Source organism: Mytilus edulis, chromosome 4 (assembly GCF_963676685.1).
Source record: "Mytilus edulis chromosome 4, xbMytEdul2.2, whole genome shotgun sequence".
Classification (NCBI taxonomy): domain Eukaryota; kingdom Metazoa; phylum Mollusca; class Bivalvia; order Mytilida; family Mytilidae; genus Mytilus; species Mytilus edulis.
The window spans coordinates 65,262,631-65,288,342 of NC_092347.1; the positions used below are offsets into that span (position 1 = coordinate 65,262,631).

Below are 25,712 nucleotides of genomic sequence, written 5' to 3' on the forward strand. Positions count from 1 at the left end.
AACTTTACAAGTAATTAAAACACATGTTTAGCAAAATGAACCATAATTATTGTTTTTTGGGGGTATGAAACTGGTTAAAAGGCCCTTCAAAAGTGTTTTTTGGGCTTTTTAGAGTATTTAATAAAAAAAACCTTCTATATGAGTGTTACTGTGTTCATTTCAAAATAATCATTACTTTCGTCAGACTCTTCACATATTGCTCGTACTCTGTGTCCAGGGTGACGTCTTTGCCTGGATTTTTGTTCTGATTTGCACATGCTTTCGAAATGATTTGCTTTACCACATTTCTTACACTCCTTCACAAAAGCGGGACATTTTGCCTTGCTAAATTCATGTTTTTTTCCGCAATATTTACAAGCAGAGAAATTTTGTGCATAAGATGGTTTAGTTTAATGTGTATATTGCTCTTGCTGTTGATAATTAGAATTTCTTTGTTTGTGTTTTACACCATGTACTTCCAAGTCTGAAAAAGTTGGGTTTTCTAATGTTTTTTATTATCTCCTGCTCTTGAAATTTGCCAACATTTCGGCAGGTCTAAGTCTATAACTCTTAATAATCTTTCTCTTAGGTGTGAATCTTGTATACCACAGATAATTTTGTCTCTGATTAGTATTTTCAACTCGGACATACTTGTCAAATGTCTCTTCTTTGTTCTGGTTCCTCAGGTTAAATCTGTATCTTTCTACAGTTTCGTTTCATTTTGGATTGCAATACCCATGAAACGCCTGTAGGACCATTGATAGCGTCCCACATCTGACACGATGTTTCGGAATGATGTGAGGCGATGAACACAATGGCAGTTTCATCAGCAATCTATTAATACATTTTGGTTGTGAAGGTATATCTGAATTAATTCTGACTGAATTCTGATATTGAAATATTAATAGTATTGTTACAGCAGGATAATAAAAATAATAATTCAAGTTTCAGTAAAATCAGAGGTTGGTTTTGAAAAAGTTGCGATTAGGGACTCCCCGTTTTGAGTTTTCCTCGGAGTTTGGTATTTTTTATATTACTTCTTACGCTTTACCACCCCTTTTGTAGACATAGATATGATATACTTCAAGGAGTCTTTATAAATTTAAAAAAAATTATTGATATGAATTACAAGTTAACACATCAAATGCTTATGATAATAGGCAGTTGTACCTAAAAAGGCGGAAAAAAAAAGAGAATGAGTCTTATTATAACGTTTTCCCTAAAATAATGCGAAGCTTTCTAATTATACTGGAGCTAATACAAACAAAAAAGAATCATAGTAGTAACCACATCATTTTTATCCTGGCATTGGGTTTGTAGTGTAAATGTGACAGTAGTTCATTATCATTTGTGTTGTCAGAACTTTATTACTGCTACTTTTTGTCTAGAATGTAAGTTTTTATCCTAATAATTATCGCCACTGACTTTTCAAATTTGAGGAACATCTATGGATTCATATAGTTTGTTCAAAATTTATATTTGGCTTATATCCTTTTCCTTACATCATTTGCAGTTTTGTTTCTTCCACTTCGAATGATCAGTGTTTTCATCCAAAGCTTTCTTTCTAAAACTAAATGTTTGTGGACCAACATGATTGTCTATATAGTGTGTATCAAAATGATGTCTACATTCGATGAGGTGAATTTGAAGTTGGTTTAAAGATAAACATGTACTTATCTATAATAAAGAATATTTGCAATGGTAGTTGAAACGATATAATGGCAATGGGTTTACATGCATTGGCATTTTTAAAAAGTTGTATTTATTATATGACAATATTAAGAATCCCAGAAATAAAAAAAATAATCTTTTGGCTTGTAGTTGGAGGCTACGTATGGTGAACTATGTATTTGAAGCACGTCTTATTTTCTTCTATCTATAGGATGATGCTGTCTTATAAATACGTTTTACCAACACGATTAATTATTTGAGACAAAAAAGGTAATACAAATACAAAATTTATGGCCATCATTTAAATGTTACGGTCATTCCTTATGAAATACGGTCATCTTTTACAAATTTTGGTCATGGTTTTACCAATCACGGTCATCCTTGTTATATGTTACGGTCATCTTAGCGATTTTTTCAAATCAATTTCCTGTTTCATGCCCATTTCTCGGTAGTAATTTGTGATTTCCGTGTGAATCTTTTATAAATTTACTTCGTACCAATGCCATTGTAAAGAAAATGATATAGAAACAATTTAACAAACAATACAGATACTGACCTAATTTTTCATCCGACAACTTTGGATGACCGTCAATGCAGTTACGATCATCAGCTTTACCCCAGTGAAATTGAATTTCACTTGTCGTTTCTTTCTTATCTTTAAATTTCACTTATCGATTTTTTTCTTATCTTTTGTCATGACTATTTTTAGATGGCATTTTTACATATCAACCATTTGTTTGTATATAATTATCTTTTTAAAAATGGCGTCTACAGGTAAGTTATAAATATTTCATCATGTAGCGTATATTATTACCATTACTTAATATTCTACAATAAGTGTTCTAAACAAGGAAGATTAAAGCTCGCAATGTTTTTTGATAGACCATATATAGAATACAGCAAGAAACGGTTACATAAGCTAACGAAAAACAAGTTACATGTAATCACGGGAAATCATCCCGTACCCTTTTAAAGAACTGAATGCTTCTTTTATGATTTTATTTAAGAATTGAATGCTTCTTTTTGTAACTTCATTGGGGTGTAAAAAACGTAGACTGACGTACATTTTGTTCTGCGCTTCATTCTAAAAATGTGCGCACGGTCAGCTATATATACATACATATGAAAACCTACGAACTTATGTAATATTCAAGTGCAGTTTTTATTTTGAAAATTCTTTGTCAATAATGCGACTTTTTGAGCAAAGAAAATGTCTTACTAGATTAAGAATATCTGCTCACAAAATTGCATATTGAAACTGGCAGCCACATGTGTACTCTTCGACAAAACCGAATTTGTCTCAGGTGCACGTAAGATGAGTTTGAAGATGACGTTTATTTTTTAGATAAATGTATCACCCATTTATGGCAAATGTGAATATCAAGAGTTAGCCACTTCTTAAACGGTAGCAGGAATTGGAGATTGAATGCAACATTGTAGTCTCGAGATTGTAGTATTTCTGTTTAATCCATTTACAACTGTCATAACTCGATGAATTACAGTGAATTTTCTACCGACGGTTATCATAATTATATGCTGAAATTTTCTCAGATTACTTATTTATTGTACTTGAGTTTAAATACCAAATATTTATTACAGATGAAGACAAATTTGATCGTCAGTTATATCATAAAATAAGGAACTTTTTGCAAGAAGGGGCAAACGAGAGTATAAAAAACGACGGAGACGAAATATTTCCAAACATTTATGTGGGAAACGAGTGAGTTTTATTGAAGTATTTTTTTTTTCTACCAATGAAACTTGAAGTTAAATTCTGAATAAGACAAAAGGCGATGAGCACAGTTTCGTTGATTCTCATTATAAAATTTCACATAGTTCTTACGAGAAACAATTTAAATTATTGATGAAATTATAATACATACTGTATTTCTTTTTCAAAGACAAGTATCAAAGATTAATTATTCATACTACCACTTAATTACAGACCTTTTAGATAGAGCCTGATATGTAATCAAAAGGTCAAATAACATCATAACCAACTGAATATTTACAACAATGAAAATGACGAAATTTGTTAAAACACAAACTAACAAAAGGCCTAAGGATTTTCCTATTCCAGGAATAGATTACCTTAGCCGTATTTGGCACAACTTTTTGGGAAATTTTGGGTTCTCAATATTCTTCAACTTTGTACTTGTTTGGCTTGGCAACTATTTTGATCTGAGCGTCACTGATGAGTTTTATGTAGACGAAACGCGCGTCTGGCGTATTAAAATTATAATCCTGGTACCTTTGATAACCATTAGAACTGATACATGCAGTGCAAATAAATGTTAGTAAGTTTGCACTTAATAATAATATGTATCTAAAATGAAGTTCAAATACATTCGCAAAATAAAGCAGAATTAGCTTATTATTCAAAAATGTGATAATTTGATAATACTTTTTCAGATTTTTGGCACGTGATCCAGCAGAAGTCAAGTCAAACGGTATTACGCATGTGTTAAATCTAGCAATGGAGGATGTAGAGACCGGAAAGAAATTTTACAAAGAAATAGGTGCCAAATATTTCGAAATATTTGCTGAAGATGATCCAAAATTTGACATAAAAAAATGTTTCTATGAGGCATGTGAAATAATAGATAAAGCATTAAAAGACGGAGGTAAATCTAAAAGCATAACGTAGTAAACTACTTATCATAATGGGGATGACGTACCAACAGCTTGTCGCTTTTACGGTGCATGATAGGTATCTAGGCCAAAGTTTTCGGAATCTTATTACCACTGTTAAAATTCTTTTGAAATAGTTTGTTTTCCTTTGATTTGTTTGGTACATCGGTATTTTTGTTATTTTAATTTTTAGACACAACATAAGCGGTATCTACAAGTAAAAGTAATGTCAATACTTAAGTTTGGGTTAATTATTTTTAGACACGACATGTGAGATCTTAATAAGACTAATTTAGGTTGCAATAGGCCGGATAGTGTAACAGAAGAAGATTTTATAAAATACGGCGTAAAAAATGATGTCGGATATGAAGAGAAATTAAACACTTAAACTTGCAAAACGGACTTGTGAGTTAAAACAATTCATTTAAAGCAGTTATAAAATTAAAAGTGTATAGTCATTAACAGAGTTTTAGACACAAAAAACGAGAGCATTCAGGTATGAAAGGTAAATATACTCTTAAAAGTCCAATGCCTTGTTAAAATACTAATACAAAAATATGGGTAATCTTCCAAGATACAACACACCTAAAGTTGATATTATACACACCACCCATGTGCTAGTTAATACCGCTGAACTACTTTTCAGCTTTCTATATCTAAAAAGTAAAATTCATCATTATTATTTTTAATTTTTTCAGGGAAAATCCTAGTACATTGCGTGGCAGGCTATAGAAGATCTCCAACAGTAGCCATTGCTTATATGATGATAAAGAAAAAATACAATCTGTGGGACGCCATAGCAGAGGCTAGATCTAAAAGAAAAATATTTCCAAATGATGGTTTTATAGAACAATTGTGTATGCTAGAAAAAGAGCTTCATGGGTGATAGCAATAGACCACTTTCGAGTTCATCCGTCACCGGCAAAAACTCGTCAATTATACGCGCCTTTATGACGTCATTTACCAGATAGAGGGGGTCGCCTGTATCCCTGCACTTTTTACGTTCAACAAGCGTCTTCGTGATCGTCATTGTGCAGGATAAACTAGAAATAATGGTTGTTCTGTAGGTACATTATGACAATTCCCTAATGACAGCAATGCTGATTGTCAATTTTGAGAATTCAATTTGCCGAATAATTCGTACACTATAGAATTATAGTTTTCCAACCACTCGCACAACATTGGAATGGAAGTGACGACGCCCCTAAACGCACAAATGACGTTCACTAAAACCAGAGTTTTTGACGGAAATGCACCGAACTCGAAAGTTGTCTATTTGTGCAATACACGGATAATAACTTTGTAACTAAATTTCAGGGTATTCAATTTCCCCATTAATACCTCGATGTACATTTTGCAGTATTTCTAAATCAAATTGTGTTTTTATCTTACATCTTGTTATATGTTCAATATCCTTTATTAACCTATTTAATAAAATTATTTCTATATCAAGCTAAATGTGTCTTTTAGGCTAATTTGTCCTTACTGTATATGAATAAAAGGACACATGGGGCAAAAGTCGAGGAAATTTATAGCGACGCAACAACGTACAGACATTTACCCTTCTAACAAGCAGAACACGTGTGTCCTCATTGCAAGAGGGGCTGACATACAAACGGAAAATTCCGAGAATCGTGATTCCGATGTATATCGAGTGGCCCATAGACACATCCCAAACTCGCCAATATATAAGCGTGAACCCCTCGGGGGGTTCACACAATACAAAGAATGTCGTATGATTGCCAGTGAGACAATTCTTTACCAGAGACCACATGACATAGAAGTTAACAACAATAGGTCACTGTAAAGCCTTTAACAATGGCCAAAACCCATACCACAAAGTCAGCTTTAAAAGGCCCCGAAATCACGGGTGTCATTCGGTTTAACGAAAGAAATGATCGTGAAAGAATATCTAACGGTTGTCAAGTATTGCGAGACGATCGTGAAAGTTCTAGTACCGGATCGTGAAAGACATTAAATGTAAATTCTAGTTCAGAATCTGAAAAAAAACGCTTAATTTTTAAAACGCAAAACAAATCCGAACAAAAAACATGTCTGTCAAAATGGTTCAATTTCCTCAACATTACTGTGCAATAAGATAAAGAAAATATGCAGTACTTTATGAAAAAAACACAAAAGGCACAATGCATGTCTATGGAATAAATTAAAACACACACGCTATTTGTACCTATAACGGTCATATTTCAATATATCATGATATATTTGAAATTTAGTCTTTGTTGTGTAAAAAAAGTATGCACTTCCCTTAAAAGCGTTAATTTGTTTATGAAAACTTTGAATTAGGTTGATTTTTCATCAAACTTGATCGTGAAAGGTAAGGAAACGCATTATTTTGATCGTGAAAGATAATGCGTGACCAGACTAATACTATAATCAGAAATCAATATTTCTTTTACCATTTGATATACCTGCAACTGGTTGAATCCTGTAACTATTTTGATAAGAATGAACATAATTAAGGTGGTACCTAACACTAAAGGGAGATAAGTGTGTAAAATCTTCTAAACGTTTTAATTACGTTGTGTTTCAAGGGAATATTAAGCTTCTCAATGATCAAAATAAGTGTTTGTCAAACTGCTATATAATCAGTGTATTTTTTCTGATAAAACGGTTGGTTCAATTGTTTTGAAATTTTTATATTTTTGTCAAAGGGTCAAAGTAAATACTTTGTCAAAATTTTATGAAAATTAAACGAGCCAAATGAATTTTAGTGAAAGTGTTGGGTACCACCTTAAAGCTAAAAAAAAATCAATTCAACACTTTACCTCGAAAGTTTAAAAAAAATAAACTAAAAAGTGTCTAAATCAGTTTGAAAAAATCAGCTCTGATAATCGGTCTAGTACAATTAAGACAAACCGCCACTATTTAGCCCATAATAAGGGTATGCAAAGTTTAAACCAAAATATTAACCATCAATCAAAAACTTATAGCAAAAATAGCATCTTTCATGAACAATTTGAGATTGGACGATAACCAAAATTTTGTGCAACAGTACTTTCTTAAGTTCTATGTATCTTTATATACAACGCAGCAGATGTGGATTGATTTCCAATGAGATAACTATATACTACTGACTAGGGAATACCAGAGCGCAAATGCTGAAATGTCTCATCTGCTTTATTTATGATAGATTATAGTTGAACGTCTGTAATATTAAAGGTTTTACTAGAAGTTTCAATAAGCTTAAGATTGTCAATGGTTCACAAAAACAGGTCAAGGTCAGATTAATAATGCAATACAGATCTCTACAAACAACTCGTACACCAAATATAGGTGTTCCGATCCTTACAGTACTTTAGAAACTGACAAATGTAAAAGTTATGTTTGGCAAATTAATTCGGAACCTAAGATCGAAAGTATATGAACCCTGATATGACCGACAGCCAGACATAGACATCTTACTATCATTCAATATATCAAATACAATTGACGTCATATATGAAACAAGCAGACAGACAAATACATCATACACCAAATACAGTGGCGCTGTAGCATACAGGTATATAAGCAAAAGGCCAAACAACATAATACGACGACATCCACTTGTATTTTTGTCCATCTGATGAGTTAAGCCTTTTTCAACTGATTTTTATAGTTCGTTCTTATGTTGTACTGTTATACCACTGTCCCAGGTTAGGGGGAGGTTTGGGTTCCCGCTAACATGTTTAACCCCGCCACATTATTTATGTATGTGCCTGTCCCAAGTCAGGAGCCTGTAATTCATTAGTTGTCGTTTGTTTTTGTGTTACATATTTGTTTTTCGTTCATTTTTTTACATAAATAAGGCCGTTAGTTTTCTCGTTTGAATTGTTTTACATTGTCTTATCGGGGCCTATTATAGCTGACTATGCGGTATGGGCTTTGTTCATTGTTGAAGGCCGTACGGTGACCAATAGTTGTTAATGTCTGTGTCATTTTGGTCTTTTGTGGATAGTTGTCTCATTGGCAATCATACCACATCTTCTTTTTTATATTGCCAAATTATGCATGGTAATAAGGTCAATGCTATTTGAAACCTTGCAGCAGTCGAAAATGTACACCTTACAATCTTAACAACAGACAGTTATCCTAAAGCTTAACGAATCCGCGATATGGACTTGACCACAAAACGAAATCTTCATCGATGAAATGAGGCAATGTCGAGGTCAGGTGAATCCTGTCTGACGGACATGTGATTATAGGATCCAATATACAAAATGTAGTTATCCTAAAACTCGTGATAAGTGAGTACTTCACATGACAATAAAAAGATTTATCTTACAATCAGCCAACTAATAATAATTTGTTTGTATTATTTGTACTTGTACAATAATTTGAACGTCTTCGTAGCATCATATCTTTCACGATCCTTTTCACGATCTTCAAAAAGTGGTACGTGATCTTTCCGTCGATCCGAAAAATCGATGTTGTGTAAATATTTCTTTTTTTACCAAGTTTCAGATTATGTTTATACAAAAAAACTATGAGAACCATTTGATTCATTCAAACAGAATGCCCTTATTCGGATAAAAGTAGTTTATTTTATTCGAATTTGTGAAAACATCATGTTTGTTAACATTGTTTATGTCATTGAAATGTCGAGAAGCAATCTGCCTTTTGTTGTTTTGTAAAAACTATATACTTTTAAAACTGGATTTTCTCACATACTGACCATAATGTTGAACCATTTTGACAGACAATTTTATTTTGTTGTAAATTTGTCTGTGTAATTAATTAGATGACATTTCGTATGTCTTCTCGATTAAATGTCTTTCACGATCCGGTACCCGAGCTTTCACGATCGTCTCGCAATACTTGATCACCGTTAGATATTCTTTCACGATCATTTCTCTCGTTAAACCGAATGACACCCGTGGAAATAAAAACAATACAATCAAGAAAAATAACGGCCTGATTTACATACATGATTACATTTTACTCATGACACAGTTACTAGACTGGTTCTCGATCGCAATATTCAGTATGTTACACATATATATAATAATATAGCGCATGACTATCATCTGAAACCTGGAACATAGAACCGGGAACCAGGATAAGACATAGACACTTGCACCAATCAATCCGTTTGTCATGGTGATCATAGAACCTGTGTATTGTTGATTTCGGTAATTCTTCCTTGAATATCCTACTGAAGCAGTGTTTGTGTTATAACCAACAATAATTATTGAAGGTCATACGATGTGAACATGCTTGTGTGTTATGTATCAGTTAAAATATGTAAATGCAATTCGAAATCCGGAAGTGAGAAATGGAAACATGACCATTGGAAAGCTAATTCATCGTGTTGGTTTTTTTTTTTATATATTCTAGTTTTTAGTCGTACATTTGTATTAATTTAATTATTTCCAACAGAGGGGCACTCATGCTCAACCTATATCAGTTTGTGCATGAAGCGATTGATAGTTGCCAGACACTGAATGATTATACCACCAATTTGTGAAAGTTTTAACCTACATGTATGCATATATACTTTAAATACAATAAAAAAAAAATCATGTCTTTTTCAGGACTTCTGATCCAACCATGTAGAATGGCATGTTATTGAGATATGGTTCTGGTTGATGGATGTTCATGAAGGACCTGTAGTACAAAGTATATCACTGGATTGAGCTCTCGGTCAAAGTGTATTATTAAAGTGCTTTGCTTTGAGCTCAGTTCATTGTTATGCAATTCATTCGTTGTGAAATAAAGATTTTACAGACAACTCTCATGCACAAGGATGTCTCCAAGTATTATCATTTCTATGTACAATGTAAGTAACAGGGAGATAAAAGCATTTTTTTCTGTTTGAACCAAACATTATTTGTCCATTGACCAAAATTGTTTTGCTTTCACCAGCTTTGAAGGAGATATTTTCAAAGAATTGATAGAAAACAGCACAGAAGCTTACTTTCTAGCTCATCAGGCCCAAGCATCATGTTAGGCATTGTCATTACTAAAAACCAATAAATGTCTTCTAATCTGAGGATCAATTCAACATTTTAAGGTGTTTTACTAATGATACTGACAAGCCACCACAAAGATATACTGAGTGCCAATGAAAACGCAACACTTTTGTTTTTCAAAAAAGTCTGATAATTTTTATTTATTTTATATTAGAACTTTGTAAAGTTGGTTGAAAATGACTTTAAAGACAATTGTCTACAACTTTAGGGTTGGGTGATTTTTGGAACAAATGCAAAGTAAGGGTTATTTTGAACGGACATAAACCGAGTTCACCGCTTTTCAACATACGCACCATTTTCACGATTTTGTCATTTAAAGCTTGGCTAATGTCATGAATTTTCCCGCCCTTATTGTAAGGAAACTGCAATAAACATCTGAGTAAATGCCAGGACTTTCTGACAACCAGCGACATGCAGTTTCGGGCATGATCCAATGAAGCCTTTCACAGCATACAATAACTCAAATCATCCACAAATTCAACAAAAATGGATCAGTTAATGATAAGCCACATCCCGGGGTTCAAAAAGCAAGAAACGCTCAGTAAAACCGATACATTTGGTCTTTAACATATCCGATACCGACTCTGATGGATGTCCAAAGGTCACGTGAGTTCAATGGTGGGCACGGTAGATCCTATGGAGCAATTTCAGTAAAGCACTATTTGCGCAGAAATTCAACGGTTAAAGAGGACCACAGTCGACATCTAAACGGCTGTCTGGTGTAAACATCGAATTCTTTAGACCAAAAATCATTTATTATGTACCAAAAATCATCAGTGGTGGTTACATAGACGCCTTGGCCAAAAGTCATGCGTTTCACCAGATTTAGGTCCGATAGAGCAAATTTTGCATCAGATTTGACATGGTTTAGACGATGAAAACCACCACCAATATCATAAAGTCAGCTTGAGTTTGCTTTACAGGACAAGTGGAATAACATTCCCCGAGATCACATTAAACGTCCGGGATGATCAATTCCACGGCGCTGTCGAGATTGCGCTGCACAACGGGGTTGTAACATTTTTAGTTAGGACTGTGATTTGATGATTCGACATTGGATGTTTCGTTTATCTATTGCGCCCGAAAGATGACAATGAAACATTTTTGTTTGGTATCGATCTATTGTTAGAATTGTTAATTTTCAAGAACAATTCAGTTTGAAAGATTATGATTTCTAATATAAATTTTATTTTTGAAAAACCAAGTGTTGCGTTTTCATTGGCACTCAGTATATATAAATAGAACCATACAAATAGTTAGCAAATACATATTAAAAAAGATGTGATATGATTGCCAATGAGACAATTCTCCACAACAGACCAAAATGACATAGAAATTAACAATTACAGGTCGCCGCACAACCTTCAACAATGAGCAAAGCTAATGCAGCATAGTCGGCTATAAAAGGTCTCGAAATGACAATGTGAAACAATTCAAAGTAGAAAAATAACAGGCTTATTTGTGTACAAAAAATAAAGAAAAAACGAATATGTAACACATAAACAAACGACAACCACTGAATTACAGGCTCCTTATATCATGTTCTCAGATATCATATCTCTGATGGCATCTCCCAATTTAAAAAAATCACGAAAAATTGAACCTATTATGTGTTGCTCTCCTAACTATAAAATGTATCCAAAATCAAAGATGTGGAACATATTCTATCATAATCATTTGGTAACTAATGCAATTAGTGTCTCTTTCATGCCTGTCTTGAACATAAAAACTAATCTAAATATAAAATAAACAATACTCCTAATGCTCCGGTTGGTTGTCATCGTGTAACACAGTTAACAACACATATAGGAAAATCATAGAACTACATTTATCATAAAACACTGTCAAACATCCAAACATTCTATCCACACTCATCTGTGTCCACACTTGTAATTTAAAAAAAAAACTCCAGATATGAAGCTTACGTTTTGGTTTTAGTGGTCATTGATGTCAAGTCAACTAGATATACGAGTTGCAAACACTCGTAGAATTGTGACGTAAGTTGAGATTACATCGTCAATATACGTGTATCTGCAATGTAATGTTGAACCAAATAACTTGGCAAGATGATGTTTTGATCTTTGGTCTTTGGGAAGGTTGTTTATGAATTCTGATTCATATTAAGAAAGAAAAACGTCGTCCATTAAAGATATGTTCCAAAATCTTTTCTTAATTTGCCTCGGAATAAGAACATGCGTGTTGTAAGAAAGATTTCTAAGTCTAATTAAGCATTCAAAACATTATATCAAAAAAGTTATTCTAAGTCAAATAGTTTATTTCAAAATATTCATATTAATATTAGTATTCAATTAATTCATATCTTGGGAGATATTAACCCTAATTCTGGGTCTAAATATGAATAATATATCAATATATAAAGATGGATCAGCTTAAAATAGCGAAGATATGTCGGATAAAAATAGTGAAGATATGTCGGATAAGAATAGCGAAGATATGTCGGATAAGAATAGCGAAGATAGGTCGGATAAGAATAGTGAAGATATGTCGTTTACGGATAGCGAAGAAAGGTCGTTTAAGACGTCTATGCCGGTAGGTCAACGAGTTCATTGAACCATGGAAGTAATATTTACTTCCATGATTGAACAGAATACAATGTTGAATTTAGCTTTAAATACTTTAGTAATGATGTAGAACTTTCAAACAATTGATAACAACTGTTCTTATTTTAGTACCAAATATCTACAGTGTTAGATTAGTGACACAAATTTGGTATACCAGTTTTGTATCTCCATGTTGTAAATCTATAAATGTGCTAACATATTACATTGTATAATACTTTATTTTCATTATGCACTGTAGTAAAAAAAAATGCAAAAAGTAAAACTCTGACTGGTCGGAAAACAAACATGAGTTTACATGTAAACGAATATAGTCCCTAGTGTAAACAGTGTATAACTTGCATGTTTTATTTGATACACTTTCCCAATTTATTTCTTGATATTAAATGCATGAAATATTAAGTTGGGAGATGTTATTACATGTTAAAAAAATAGGTGCTGAATCTTTATGTTAAGTAGTGATATAATCCAGGTAAAAAAGGTCAAATTTTATCACGCCTGAAGCCGTCAAACTGAATTTTACACCCCCTTAACACAGAATTGTCAATATTTTGAGTTAGAGCTTGTAGAAGTTTCTATAATTTTGATATTATTTGTCTTACTGGAAGTACACTACACTGTAAAAATCTTTTTGAGAAAGAGCAGGTGCGATTTTTTTAATTTGAATTTATTGTCTAAAAGAAATGCACTACGAAATAACTGTGTTCTCGGGCCGACTGGTACAAAATCACTGTAGAAAGTGTGTGTACCTAAAACTAACTTCACATTAAAAGTGCATGATGATTACTTCAGCTTAAGAAAATGTACTCTCTTTTCAAGTTTATAAAGTTCTACCTTATTTAAGTACATTTTCAGTACGTCAATACATTTATAGTACACATGCAAAAATAATTGAGAAGGCCGTTGATTTTGCCAAATCGAAATGTGTAGGTCGTTTAAACCAAGAAAATCTTTGAACAATTTAGAGTTGGCTAGTACTGTACCGGCTTCTAATCTTATCTCGCTTTGTTTTCATTCTACTTTTCAACGTTCTACATAACATTCTAATAAAGGTCACAAACAACCACTGATTATGCTTATATTTGACTATAATAGATAATAATCAAGAGTAGCTCCTCACAAATACATTGGCATTCAAAATGAAGGCATCTATTCTGGTGGTAGTTCTGGCTTTCTGTGGCATTCATTGTAATGGATTCTTATTTGGACATGGTAAGCATTTGATTTGTTTTTGTCTAAAGCAATATTTGTTTTTCATAATAATAACTGAATACCAGAAAACATGAATTGAATTATTCACTGTGTAAGACTAGGGACGAAGTCAACTGGAAATATTGTCTTTCGGGCACCATTTAGTTCGTTTTGGTTAGACAAGTTATCCAAAGCAATATTTGTTTTTGCATATCAAAACTGACTTAAACTGGCAAAATTTAACAAATTACATATGATTCTGAATAACATTGAAATTTTCTTGAAATAGCTAAATTGTTGAAATATATTCAACGTATATGTTGTATAAAACTTTTAAGGTTGCACTTTGTAAATACAGCTGTTTCTCATACCACGCCTCTTTTGAGGAGATACAGATCTCGAATATTCATAGATAATCAATTTTGTTTACATACTGGTTCTCAGTTATGATCTCTATGTTTCATCTCATAGAGACATAACTTGGGAATGTTACCAGTAAATATACATATCAGTGTTTATATTGAAATCTGTGGTAATCCTACAGTCGAGGTATGGTTAGTTAAGACATTTAGTGTTAGTTTAAACTCTTAGAAGTTCGGTGCATATAAACGTTGAAAATATGCCGCACAGCATGCACAAAAATATGAAGTGCATATGAACTTTCCATTCAAGGATATGATTTTTTTTTCACAACTTCGTAGTAAAAGTGGTACAGTTTTAGCCGTAAAAGGAGTTCCTATGGGAAATCGCATTGTCAATATTTACAGAAATGCAACCTTAAAAATTTGAATTCTTTATATAGGTTTTGACGCCTGTATCATTTTGAATCTGTAATTGAAATAAAAATCTAGGAAATTGCTCCTTCCGGTTTCAACGTAGATTTCATTTCTGATAAAGAGGTATATGGTTGTTAAAAAAAGAAATTTTGGCTTTATAATAAAAACAACTAAATGATTTAATAGTTGAAGAAAAAGAACCAACATTTCAAGTAATATTCACTTATCGTTTTAAATTATTACGGGGAGCTTTTTATGAATGCTAGTTTGAACGATATTTTGTGACTATATATTTATGTATTAGTGATTTATAAACTATAAGACTGTCATTTAAAAGAACGAGATTTCCTCCAACTTTTATGACTTTAAGCAAACGAAATGGTTGGTCTATTATGCAAATTGGCTTCAATCTCGCGTGCGGTGTGACGGTTATTGCTTCATTAAAATTTAATTTTCATTGTGTTATTATATATGGTATTTTAAGTTGCGAAGAGGAATTTTTATAAGGTCAAAATATAAATAGGAGTTCAATTAAGCACAATAGACCAATAATAGCAAACTATTGAAGATTTTAATTTTAATTTTACGTTTTCTTTTTCTTTTTTAGACGGCACATGGGATAACCTTAGAGGTATGTATTGCTGTTCTAAATGGAACTTTATACTCATGATTCGCATATCGAATGGAACCAAACTCCAAAGATCACGCTGTATTTTAAAATTTATGTTATTAAAGAAGAGAATTATAGTTGCATATTATAACAAAGATGTACATGTACAAAATATGCAAAATTGAGTAATCCACCAAAAAAGAAATACCTAAAGATTTTCCAAACAGAACAAACAAAAACAGTTCACACACAAGGCGTGATAATCAGCACAGTATTTATGATATTGGAATGTGAACATTTAATAATCTCCTTAAAATATCACACAAAAACCAAGAAAATGATGAGTTGCATATACAGAATGTACACAGCCATGTATCACCATCACTGCTGGTGATCTGTTGTAGAGTTGTCACTGGTTCAGACGTACTTATATTATATACGTGTGTGTTTGTCTCCTATGGACAATTGCTCAATGGGAAATCATTCAACATCTTTTTATTATATATTATGAAAATAAAAATATATTGTTTCCTTGAACTAAAAAAAACAACAACAAAAAAAAAACAGAAAAAAATATTGATCTGGTACCCGAAATCATAAACTATTTCGTTATACGCTCTTTCCTTAAGATTTGTTTTATAATATCAATATTAAATATTAGCTTTTAGAACATATCATATTAACATTAAAACTTTGATTTTTAGTTACATGGGGAATAAACCCATTCGGTAGTATGAACTTTGCAGCTATGCCACTAACAGAGGCCGATGCAAAAGCTAAGGGATTCCTAAAGATATCAGATTGTGGAGGTATGTTATAAAAAAAAAATGCTTGCTTAATTGACTCCTCGATGAAGTTTAGATGAACTAGTTTTCCAACAGATATTCTGAATTCCTATGGGAACAAATTGTGCTTCTCTTCTAACCCACCCTTTCTTTTATTCGGCTTAACCAATAAGTAAGCATTTTCCTTTTAGTTCATTTTTGTATAGGCGATGTCCTCTTTCTGAATAATGTTTAAAGTTTGGTGATTATGCTGATCGCATTTAGCTCACCGATACTTGAAATGAAGAAAACCACAGGTGGAATTAGGTCTGCTTTTTTTCTTTTTCCGGTTGAGATCTGAAATTTTCAACAAAAGAAGTGACATATTTTTCCTTGTTGTACATCATTCTTATGTAACACATGCACACGGATTATATATCTTTCACTGGATACATTATTTACATTCATGAGCATACTTTTTTCCCAGCAGGCAATCATTGACACGGGATTACTGCTTACATTGAAGATCTAATAACAAGAATTCAAAATGTTGAGAGTCCAGTCTAGTCAAAGGGGCTTTATATACATGTATGTCTATATCTATATATCATTGTACAGGTCTAAATTTGAAATAAGTTATATAAGTGTTTTTAAATGATTGGAGAACGTAACTGACTTTAGTTCTATATGCTCTGTTTTCTTGTGTATAATTTTAGAGGGTTTTTTTTCTATTTATAGATTCGAGTGGATTACATGGTCGTCGATATGTAAAAGACACCGACATGGCTCTTATTTTAATATATGACGTACAAGGATATATTGCTGGAATTTCTGCTGCGGTATGTAATTCAGGAATTTCTTAAACAAAGAGAGAAACAGAGAGAGTTCTATTAAAAGTTATATACAATCATCAATGCAAAAACGGAAATGAAGTTAAAGTGTATAAAGCAAGATTTCATTTTTTACACAAATAGTCCTACAGTGGTTTAAAATCAGATTAAAAAAACAACACAGCGTTTGCTTTAATTTTTTAATGTATTTATCTATAAGCAAAAAAATCATTGCACTCGGCGAAATTGAAATATGTTCATATTTATTATACATATACAACTATGTGCATACCAAATTTCTAATTCATAAAACGTCTGATCTGAGGCACACTACCTGTTCGAATATTAATTTTATTCAGCCGGCAACTTTAATTGTTCCCGTCATTCAGAACTGAATTGGCAATAACATACCAAAAGGCAATTAAATTAATTAGTTGAAGAAGGCTTGGCAACATTATGGCCCAAATATTGATGTTTACCTGCTTAACATCCAGTGTCATGGTCAAAACAAAAAGTACACTACACAAAAATCTGAAGATAGAGAGAATAGGTGCTTTAAGGAGTAGATTTTCAAACATTTCTTTATTTCTGTAAACTTATCAAAATATCCGATAAGATTATTTATTACAACAATTTTGACTTATGTGTTTTTTAATAAAACGTATTCAAGCCTCTAAAATTAAAAGCCCGATGAGTATATGCTACAATTGTATTAAATTCTTTGCATACCACAGGCACTTCGCAAGCTTAAATTTCAAAATTTCATTTATGTTTTATCAGGTCTCAAATAGTCTTGCAAATGGATGGCCATCAACCTTTCTGAAAAATCATCCATTTGTATTGTCAGGCAACTACTACCATATTTCAGCATATTTCGTCGACCCTGGTAAGTATATGTCATACTATTTTCAAATTTGTTTAATATACAAACTAAATATCGTAGGAATATGGACAGGTAAACATTTATTTAAACTGTCTAATTAGATTTATATTAGAAAACAATTCTAGATATAAAAAAGTAGCAGACCAAAAGAAATAACAGATCTTATCATAATGCTAGCATGTTAAAGGTTTCGTTTTCTTGCTCGCTTTGTTTGTATTAAAGTTTGATCAATCATTGTTATTGAGATTGACATCTAAAAACAAAATATAAAGGCGGAGTTAAACTTGTATATAAAAAGCTTAGTATATTATCTAAGAAAACATGAATCTAAAGTTCATAAATTTAGCTCATAATATCCGTCAATTTTAGAAAGCCATCTGAAAAACGTGCATTCTAACGTTTTTATTTTGGATAACGTCTTCCAGTGCATGTGTAACGTTAGGTGACACCAGTATCTTGCGACGTTTCATTATATTTAAATTTGATTGGACATTTTCAAATACTCAAATTTACCTATATACAGGTTTAATTCCGCCTTCTTATATTGTTTGCATATGTCAATCTTAAGTACAATGCTAGAGCAAAATTTAATACCAACAAAGCAAGCAGGCAAACCAAACCGCTTTAACTTGCTAGCATTATGATAGCAGCTGTAATAATGATGTTCTTCTTAGACATTAACTTTTGCCTAAGATCTAAGATACTTAGCTTACTATGGATTCCTATATTGCGTTAATGATGAATGTTTTCAGCGAAAGTAATCGTTTAATTCCTTGGTTTCTTCAATAAAATAATCATAATAATACCTAACGATGTGTGCATTGTCGTGATAAACAGACTGCCATGATAGATATTGCCCATGCATACGACCCAGACAGTATCTATTTAACCAAGGAATTGTATATTTAATATACAATTCCTTGATTTAATAATATATATTTCGGATGGTAAATCCTTTAAGTAATAACACACTTTTACTAAGATACATAATGTTTATTGCAATGATAATTTCCTCATAATTTCCTAAGAGTGTTATGACTAATAGTAAGTATTAATTTATTAATGTATTATATATTAATAGGTGTTTATATTAGATATTTTTGTTTATGCTTTAAGGTTTAATATTTTCTAGCTTACAATATTTTAATCTTTAATTATATCAGATAAAAAAAAATACTTTGACAATACCGTTAAATGTTACTTTTTTCGTTAGTAGTTTTTTTATCAGCGCTCCAACACTATTATTGGGTTGACATATATTTTGGCGCTATATTTTAGCATCGAGCACCACCAACGACGCAATAATAATCGAAATGAGTATTTGGTGAGGTAATATACATGTATGTACCGTTTATGATATTATCAAATATGATATTGTCTTTCACAGCGATCATTTGTACGTCTGGTAGATCAGCAGCTGAATATAAGCAACAGGGAGTTGGAACTGACCTTTACATCCAGAATGGAACAGACCCTATTACAAATGCAATCAAAATTCCCCATGAACAGAGTGATATATCATCTACTCAATGGACAGAGGGAAAATGCTTTCCGTCAATGGGTATGACAAAATATAATCCTTTTGAAAGATACCGACTATAAGGTGCATATTCGGCTTACAATATGCAAGATCTTAAATTTGGCTATACATGCCTAAAGATTAAAGTGTTCAAGGGGGAAATCGTACATTTGTTTCGATTCACAAACTTGAAGGCAACAAACTAAATTATGTGCAAATTTTGTAAAATTTCTTGATTTTCCTTGTTTTGGATCAACCTCGGGGTATAAATTGGATTGGATTAATCACGGATCTAAAAAAAATATATTTGGTAAATTGATGTACATTTGTAAAAACTAATAACTACAGTTTCTAATATGAGAAAGGTACTACCTTAAATACCAGCTTTATACCAAGACTATGTCCTAAATATTGATTGATTGTTGGTTGTTTAACGTCCAGTGGCAAATATTTCATGCAAGTTCAGGACGATACTTTTTAGATTGGTCGTTTAGAGAGAGTTTTCGTTCTTTATCCCAAAACGATGCTTCTACCATAAGTGCCAGCTAAAGCTGGCATATAAAATTATGGTTTTACTTTTTTTTGGCTATAAACGATTTCCACAAAAGAAAATTTTCATATTCAAACCAATATTTGTTTCGCATGCACATGAAATAGTGGATATCATGATGCTTTAAGAGTTTGAATTTTACGCATTGTCTATACAATTTTATTTCTCTTAGACTAAACAGACAAATCTATTCATGTGTATATGTTATAAGTAGAATCTTGTGAAGATAGAAATGAAACAGAATTATAGACTAAGTAGCAAAGTACTTATACATTATACCAATTGTTTTACAGGTAAACATTACTGGTTCAACGTCAGAAAGGATATGAGTTGTGATGAATTTTGGCCAGTGTTTCTATTGTATAATGGTGGTAAACTCAATGCTTTTGGTTGGGCCATGCAAGCAAATCTAACTTCAGCAAGAGTTGAACATCCACCAAAGTCAACAATTTCTGTATGTATTTTACAACCATGAATTATGCTACTTTAAATATTCGTAGTATTGATAAAGCAAAGAAGTACAAGAATTTTCATTGAACTCAAACAAATTTCGATAAAAGACTCAGTGATGGAAAATGTTACACTTGAACTTCGTTTGATGAATAGTGGTGTCTTGCTTTAAAAAATGAGAGACATGAAAAAGATATTTATAATAGTTTCTTTTTGTACATACATTTTTGGGGAAATTGCAGATACTCTTTACTTTGATATTTTCAACAAAAAAAAGACCGATATAATTGTACAGAAAGATATATTTTGTATAACTAGATTTTTAATCACGGACAAGGGACGACCCTTGTATATGGAAATTAATGTCAGATATGCAGAATATCAAGTGTTTTCATAAAACCCATTATGTCTTTTAAGACGGTAGTAATGGGGCTACCTTCCGATGATGACGAATAACGAAAAAAAAAAACTCTTGTAAAATGACGTTAACGGTATGTTTGGTGCATGACGATAAAATGTACACTTTCTACAAGACGATAAAAAATCGATTGTTTTGACGCATCACGGTTTTCGTTTCCGAAAATGACACTAACGACAATTATGTCAGACCTCTGACGAATCACGGTCAGGACATTTTTACGAATCACGGTAAAATTTTAAGCAATTCGACGTTGGCGGTAGCCGAAAATGGCCGTTTGGCGTCTGACGGTTAAGGGCATTAAAATCCTATTTTAATTGTAAACAAAAATTTAAGAAAAAATGCGTTTCTTTTTAAAACATGACCGAAACAGTTACATTGATTAAATTTGTAATAATAAATTATATGTCAGGCTTTGAAAGTAACAACTACATTTATAAGTCGGATTAGCATGCACTTTTGTTGTTTTAACTAATTAGACCAGAACATGCATTATTATATGAAGATGTGCAGTTGAAATGTGTGAATAAAGGTATAGGTCGAAAACAGGTTATCTGACAATCCCGCCCCCCTTTTTCATCCGAGTACCCTATATATCTCACCCCAAATGTGTCCATTTTTACAACTTTTTAGCTCACCTGGCCCGAAGGGCCAAGTGAGCTTTTCCCATCACTTTGCGTCCGGCGTCCGTCGTCCGTCGTCTGTCGTCCGTCGTCCGGCGTCGTTAACTTTTACAAAAATCTTCTCCTCTGAAACTACTGCGCCAAATTGAACCAAACTTGGCCACAATCATCATTGGGGTATCTAGTTTAAAAAATGTGTGGCGTGACCCGGTCAACCAACCAAGATGGCCGCCACGGCTAAAAATAGAACATAGGGGTAAAATGCAGTTTTTGGCTTATAACTCAAAAACCAAAGCATTTAGAGGAAATCTGACATGGGGTAAATATGTTTATCAGGTCAAGATCTATCTGCCCTGAAATTTTCAGATGAATCGGTCAACCCGTTGTTGGGTTGCTGCCCCTGAATTGGTCATTTTGAGGAAATTTTGCTGTTTTTGGTTATTATCTTGAATATTATTATAAATAGAGATAAATTGTAAACAGCAATAATGTTCGGCAAAGTTAGATTTACAAATAAGTCAACATTACCGAAATGGTCAGTTGACCCCTTTAGGAGTTATTGCCCTTTATAGTCAATTTTTAACCATTTTTCATAAATATAAGTTATCTTTTACAAAAATCTTCTCCTCTGAAACTACTGGGCCAAATTAATCCAAACTTGGCCACAATCATCTTTGAGGTATCTAGTTTTAAAAATGTGTGGCGTGACCTGGTCAACCAACCAAGATGGCCGCCACGGCTAAAAATAGAACATAGGGTAAAATGCAGTTTTTGGCTTATAACTCAAAAACCAAAACATTTAGAGGAAATCTGACATGGGGTAAATATGTTTATCAGGTCAAGATCTATCTGCCCTGAAATTTTCAGATGAATCGGTCAACCTGTTGTTGGGTTGCTGCCCCTGAATTGGTAATTTTGAGGAAATTTTGCTGTTTTTGGTTAATATCTTGAATATTATTATAGATAGAGATAAACTGTAAACAGCAATAATGTTCATCAAAGTAAGATTTACAAATAAGTCAACATGACCGAAATGGTCAGTTGACCCCTTTAGGAGTTATTGCCCTTTATAGTCAATTTTTAACCATTTTTCGTAAATCTTAGTTATCTTTTACAAAAATCTTCTCCTCTGAAACTACTGGGCCAAATTAATTCAAACTTGGCCACAATCATCTTTCAGGTACCTTGTTTGAAAAATGTGTCCGATGACCTGGCCATCCAACCAAGATGGCCACCACGGCTAAAAATAGAACAGGGGTAACATGTAGTTTTTTGCTTATAACTCTGAAACCCAAATCATTTAGAGGAAATCTGACAAGGAGTTAAATTGTTAATCAAGTCAATATATATCTGCCCTGAAATATTCAAATGAATTGGACAACCGGTTGTTGGGTTGCTGCCCTCCAATTGGTAATTTTTAAAGAAATTTTGCTGTTTTTGGTTATTATCTTGAATACTATTATAGATAGCGATAAACTGTAAACAGCGATAATGTTCATCAAAGTAAGATCTACAAATAAGTCCACATGACCTAAATGGTCAATTGACCCCTTAAGGAGTTATTGCCCTTTATAGTCAATTTTTAACAATTTTCATTAATTTGGTAAATTTATGTAAATTTTTACCAAATATTTTTCTCTGTTACTAATGGGCAAAGTTCATTATAGATATAATTGTAAGAAGCAAAATCGTTCAGTAAAGTAAGAACTTCAAACACATCACCATCACCAAAATACAATTTTGTCATGAATCCATTTGTGTCCTTTGTTTAATATGCACATAGACCAAGGTGAGCGACACAGGCTCTTTAGAGCCTCTAGTTGTACAATAATAAGACTGAAAAATTTTAGACTGGAAAAAAAAGGTTTCTTGATATCTAACGTTCTAAAACCTTGAGTCTTGCTCGTATGCAAGTGTTCGGGATTGGCGTAACATAGTTTGCAATCATTCACTTCATATCGGACGCAACATTCAACTACAAGACGGAAGCAAATGTGATTTGTGTTGTTATTCTTACTTGAATATGGGGAGGGATTGCATTTGATCTGTTGGATGGTCTTTCAATGGCATCTCTGAGCGGGTCTGTTGAATCCAAAATAGACTGCCTGGGGAAACGATACCGCGCAATTAACTGGTCATCATTTAAAACATCAAGGTCGTCGGTTCCGTCACGAAAAACGCGATCTCTTCTTAAAGCTGTTCTGTTTATAATATTGAAAATAAGTAAGGCAGCCATTTTTATATAAGAACGTACACGTGGTTCCATTGTATTTATGTTATTAAGGGAAGGAGTAAATGCTCCATTTGCAGCTTTGTCATTAAAACAAGATACACCCGTCAGAGCTGCACAACCACGAGTCTTTAATGAAAGCTCAACGGAGATACTTCCAAGATTATATCCTTCGAAGCCAAAAAATGTCTTAATTTTGACTGTTTAAGTACGATATCTCCGTTCGTTTTAATTATCGATAGGGAGTCCCTACTTAAACCAATCTCGATAAAAGCATACAGTTTCAAGTACTAGTATATCAATCCAAGCATAATCAAGTTTATGCACGAATGTGAAAATTCCTGATATCTTGTAAATCAGGAACTACTATAATAAGTAGATGTGGTGTTCTAGCCGACGAAATACCTGCATACAAGAGACCTGCGCACGGACTTCAAGTAAATGTATAACACAGCACGAACATCAAAAGTTGGAAAAAATCAAACAATAATAACCTAGACATGCCCAAATGTGCATTATTCCGAAAGAGAACACCGACTCATACAAAAAAAAAATATTTAAATACACGAAACCAAATATGAAATTTCTCGTAATTATATAGAATAGACTGTTGGTCTTCCCTTTTGAATGGTTTTACACTATTAATTTTTTGGGCCCTTTATAGCTTGCTGTTCGGTGTGAGCAAAGGCTCTATGTTGAAGGCCGTAAAATGACCTATAATGGCTTACTTTATTGTTACTTGGATGGAGAGTTGTCTCATTGGCACTCATGCCACATCTTCCTATATCTATGAAAGACAGTTACCATGTCTATTTCGAGAATTCAAAACATTCTCTAAATTTTGTACTACGTGTGGCCTTTAAGACGAATTGCAGGACGCGCGAACATTATAAAACCTTCAGTCTATAACGGGTGTGTAAAGAAATATAATTTAACCGCCATGTGTAATTCTTATCTGCGTTTGAATTCACTTATATTTCAACGTATGGATGGCAAATCTTTTGTTGTCATTGTTGTATGGAAAGGTGTTTCGACGTTGGTCAGCTAGATTTCGATGTACTGTAAAAAACCGCTTGTGGTTTTCTGAAGATTGTTTGTCGATTTCAAGATGCCTCTTAATTTTATTGTGTCATCGATTTTTTTTCTTGCTCTGGATAATACCCTACAACCATTTCACGTTAATTTATAGAATCTATGCTTATAATTCTTTAACTAACTTATTTGAATGAAGCCGAACATGACCCTTACACTCATAAATTGCACAACAAACATATATATACGTGTTTAAATGGGGCCGTTTAAATACGTTGAAAAAAATATGTGATGGAAAATCTTACTTTATCTATGATTTATTATTACAGGCATTCATGAACCCACCACCAGACTGCATCTACAAAACTGGAGCATTATCTACTTTACATATTTACCTGACCAACAACCCAGCTACTGATACATGCTAAATGAAGTGTAACACTTTTTAAAAAAAACACAAAACTGTATAATGGCGGGTATTAGATATTTTTGTAAGATATTATCCTAAAAAAATAAAAATAAAAATATGTTACTTATGTACTTTAATGGACAATATTGAAAAGTTTTGATAACATTGATCGATGTAGATCTTCTCCATCTTAATTGAAATCACTCATGTGATCAATATCTGTCCATCAGTTATGACGGTATAGTGACAGCGTCCGTGATTTTGATCCCTAAACGGCTTATTTCAAATACTTCAAACAATATTTTCACAACACTGTCACATCTCGTGTCTTTATGACAGATTCAGACAGAACCTGGTCTACATAGATTGCGAATGTATTCGCATAGGGTGACATGTCTTTCTGGGGACTGTTGTTTTGTGAGCTTGTACTAAACCGTAAAGAATCATCGGATACGTACTGATTTGGGTTCGTTTGTGTGTTGACAGAAATAAAAATAACGACAAACAATACATAATCGGCTCCTGACATAGGACAAACACTTAAAAAAATAGAGGAGATGAAACATTAAACATCCGATGATAGTTGTTAATTTCTGTG

At 32.8% G+C, this 25,712-nt stretch overlaps 2 protein-coding genes across 2 annotated transcripts; both read left to right on the forward strand.

Annotated features, from left to right (window-relative positions):
• The first annotated feature begins 2,342 nt into the window (after window positions 1-2,342).
• LOC139520240 (dual specificity protein phosphatase 3-like) lies at window positions 2,343-5,739 on the forward strand. The gene is made up of 4 exons (XM_071312726.1): window positions 2,343-2,424; window positions 3,250-3,370; window positions 4,063-4,274; window positions 4,980-5,739. The coding sequence occupies exons 1-4, from the start codon at window positions 2,346-2,348 to the stop codon at window positions 5,165-5,167; spliced, it is 600 nt and encodes a 199-aa protein (XP_071168827.1). The 5' UTR covers window positions 2,343-2,345; the 3' UTR covers window positions 5,168-5,739.
• An 8,168-nt stretch (window positions 5,740-13,907) lies between these two features.
• Window positions 13,908-25,149, forward strand: LOC139520239 (uncharacterized). Its single transcript, XM_071312724.1, has 8 exons — window positions 13,908-14,041; window positions 15,404-15,427; window positions 16,111-16,215; window positions 16,909-17,009; window positions 17,781-17,886; window positions 19,271-19,444; window positions 20,246-20,406; window positions 25,035-25,149. The coding sequence occupies exons 1-8, from the start codon at window positions 13,969-13,971 to the stop codon at window positions 25,131-25,133; spliced, it is 843 nt and encodes a 280-aa protein (XP_071168825.1). The 5' UTR covers window positions 13,908-13,968; the 3' UTR covers window positions 25,134-25,149.
• Window positions 25,150-25,712: the final 563 nt, after the last annotated feature.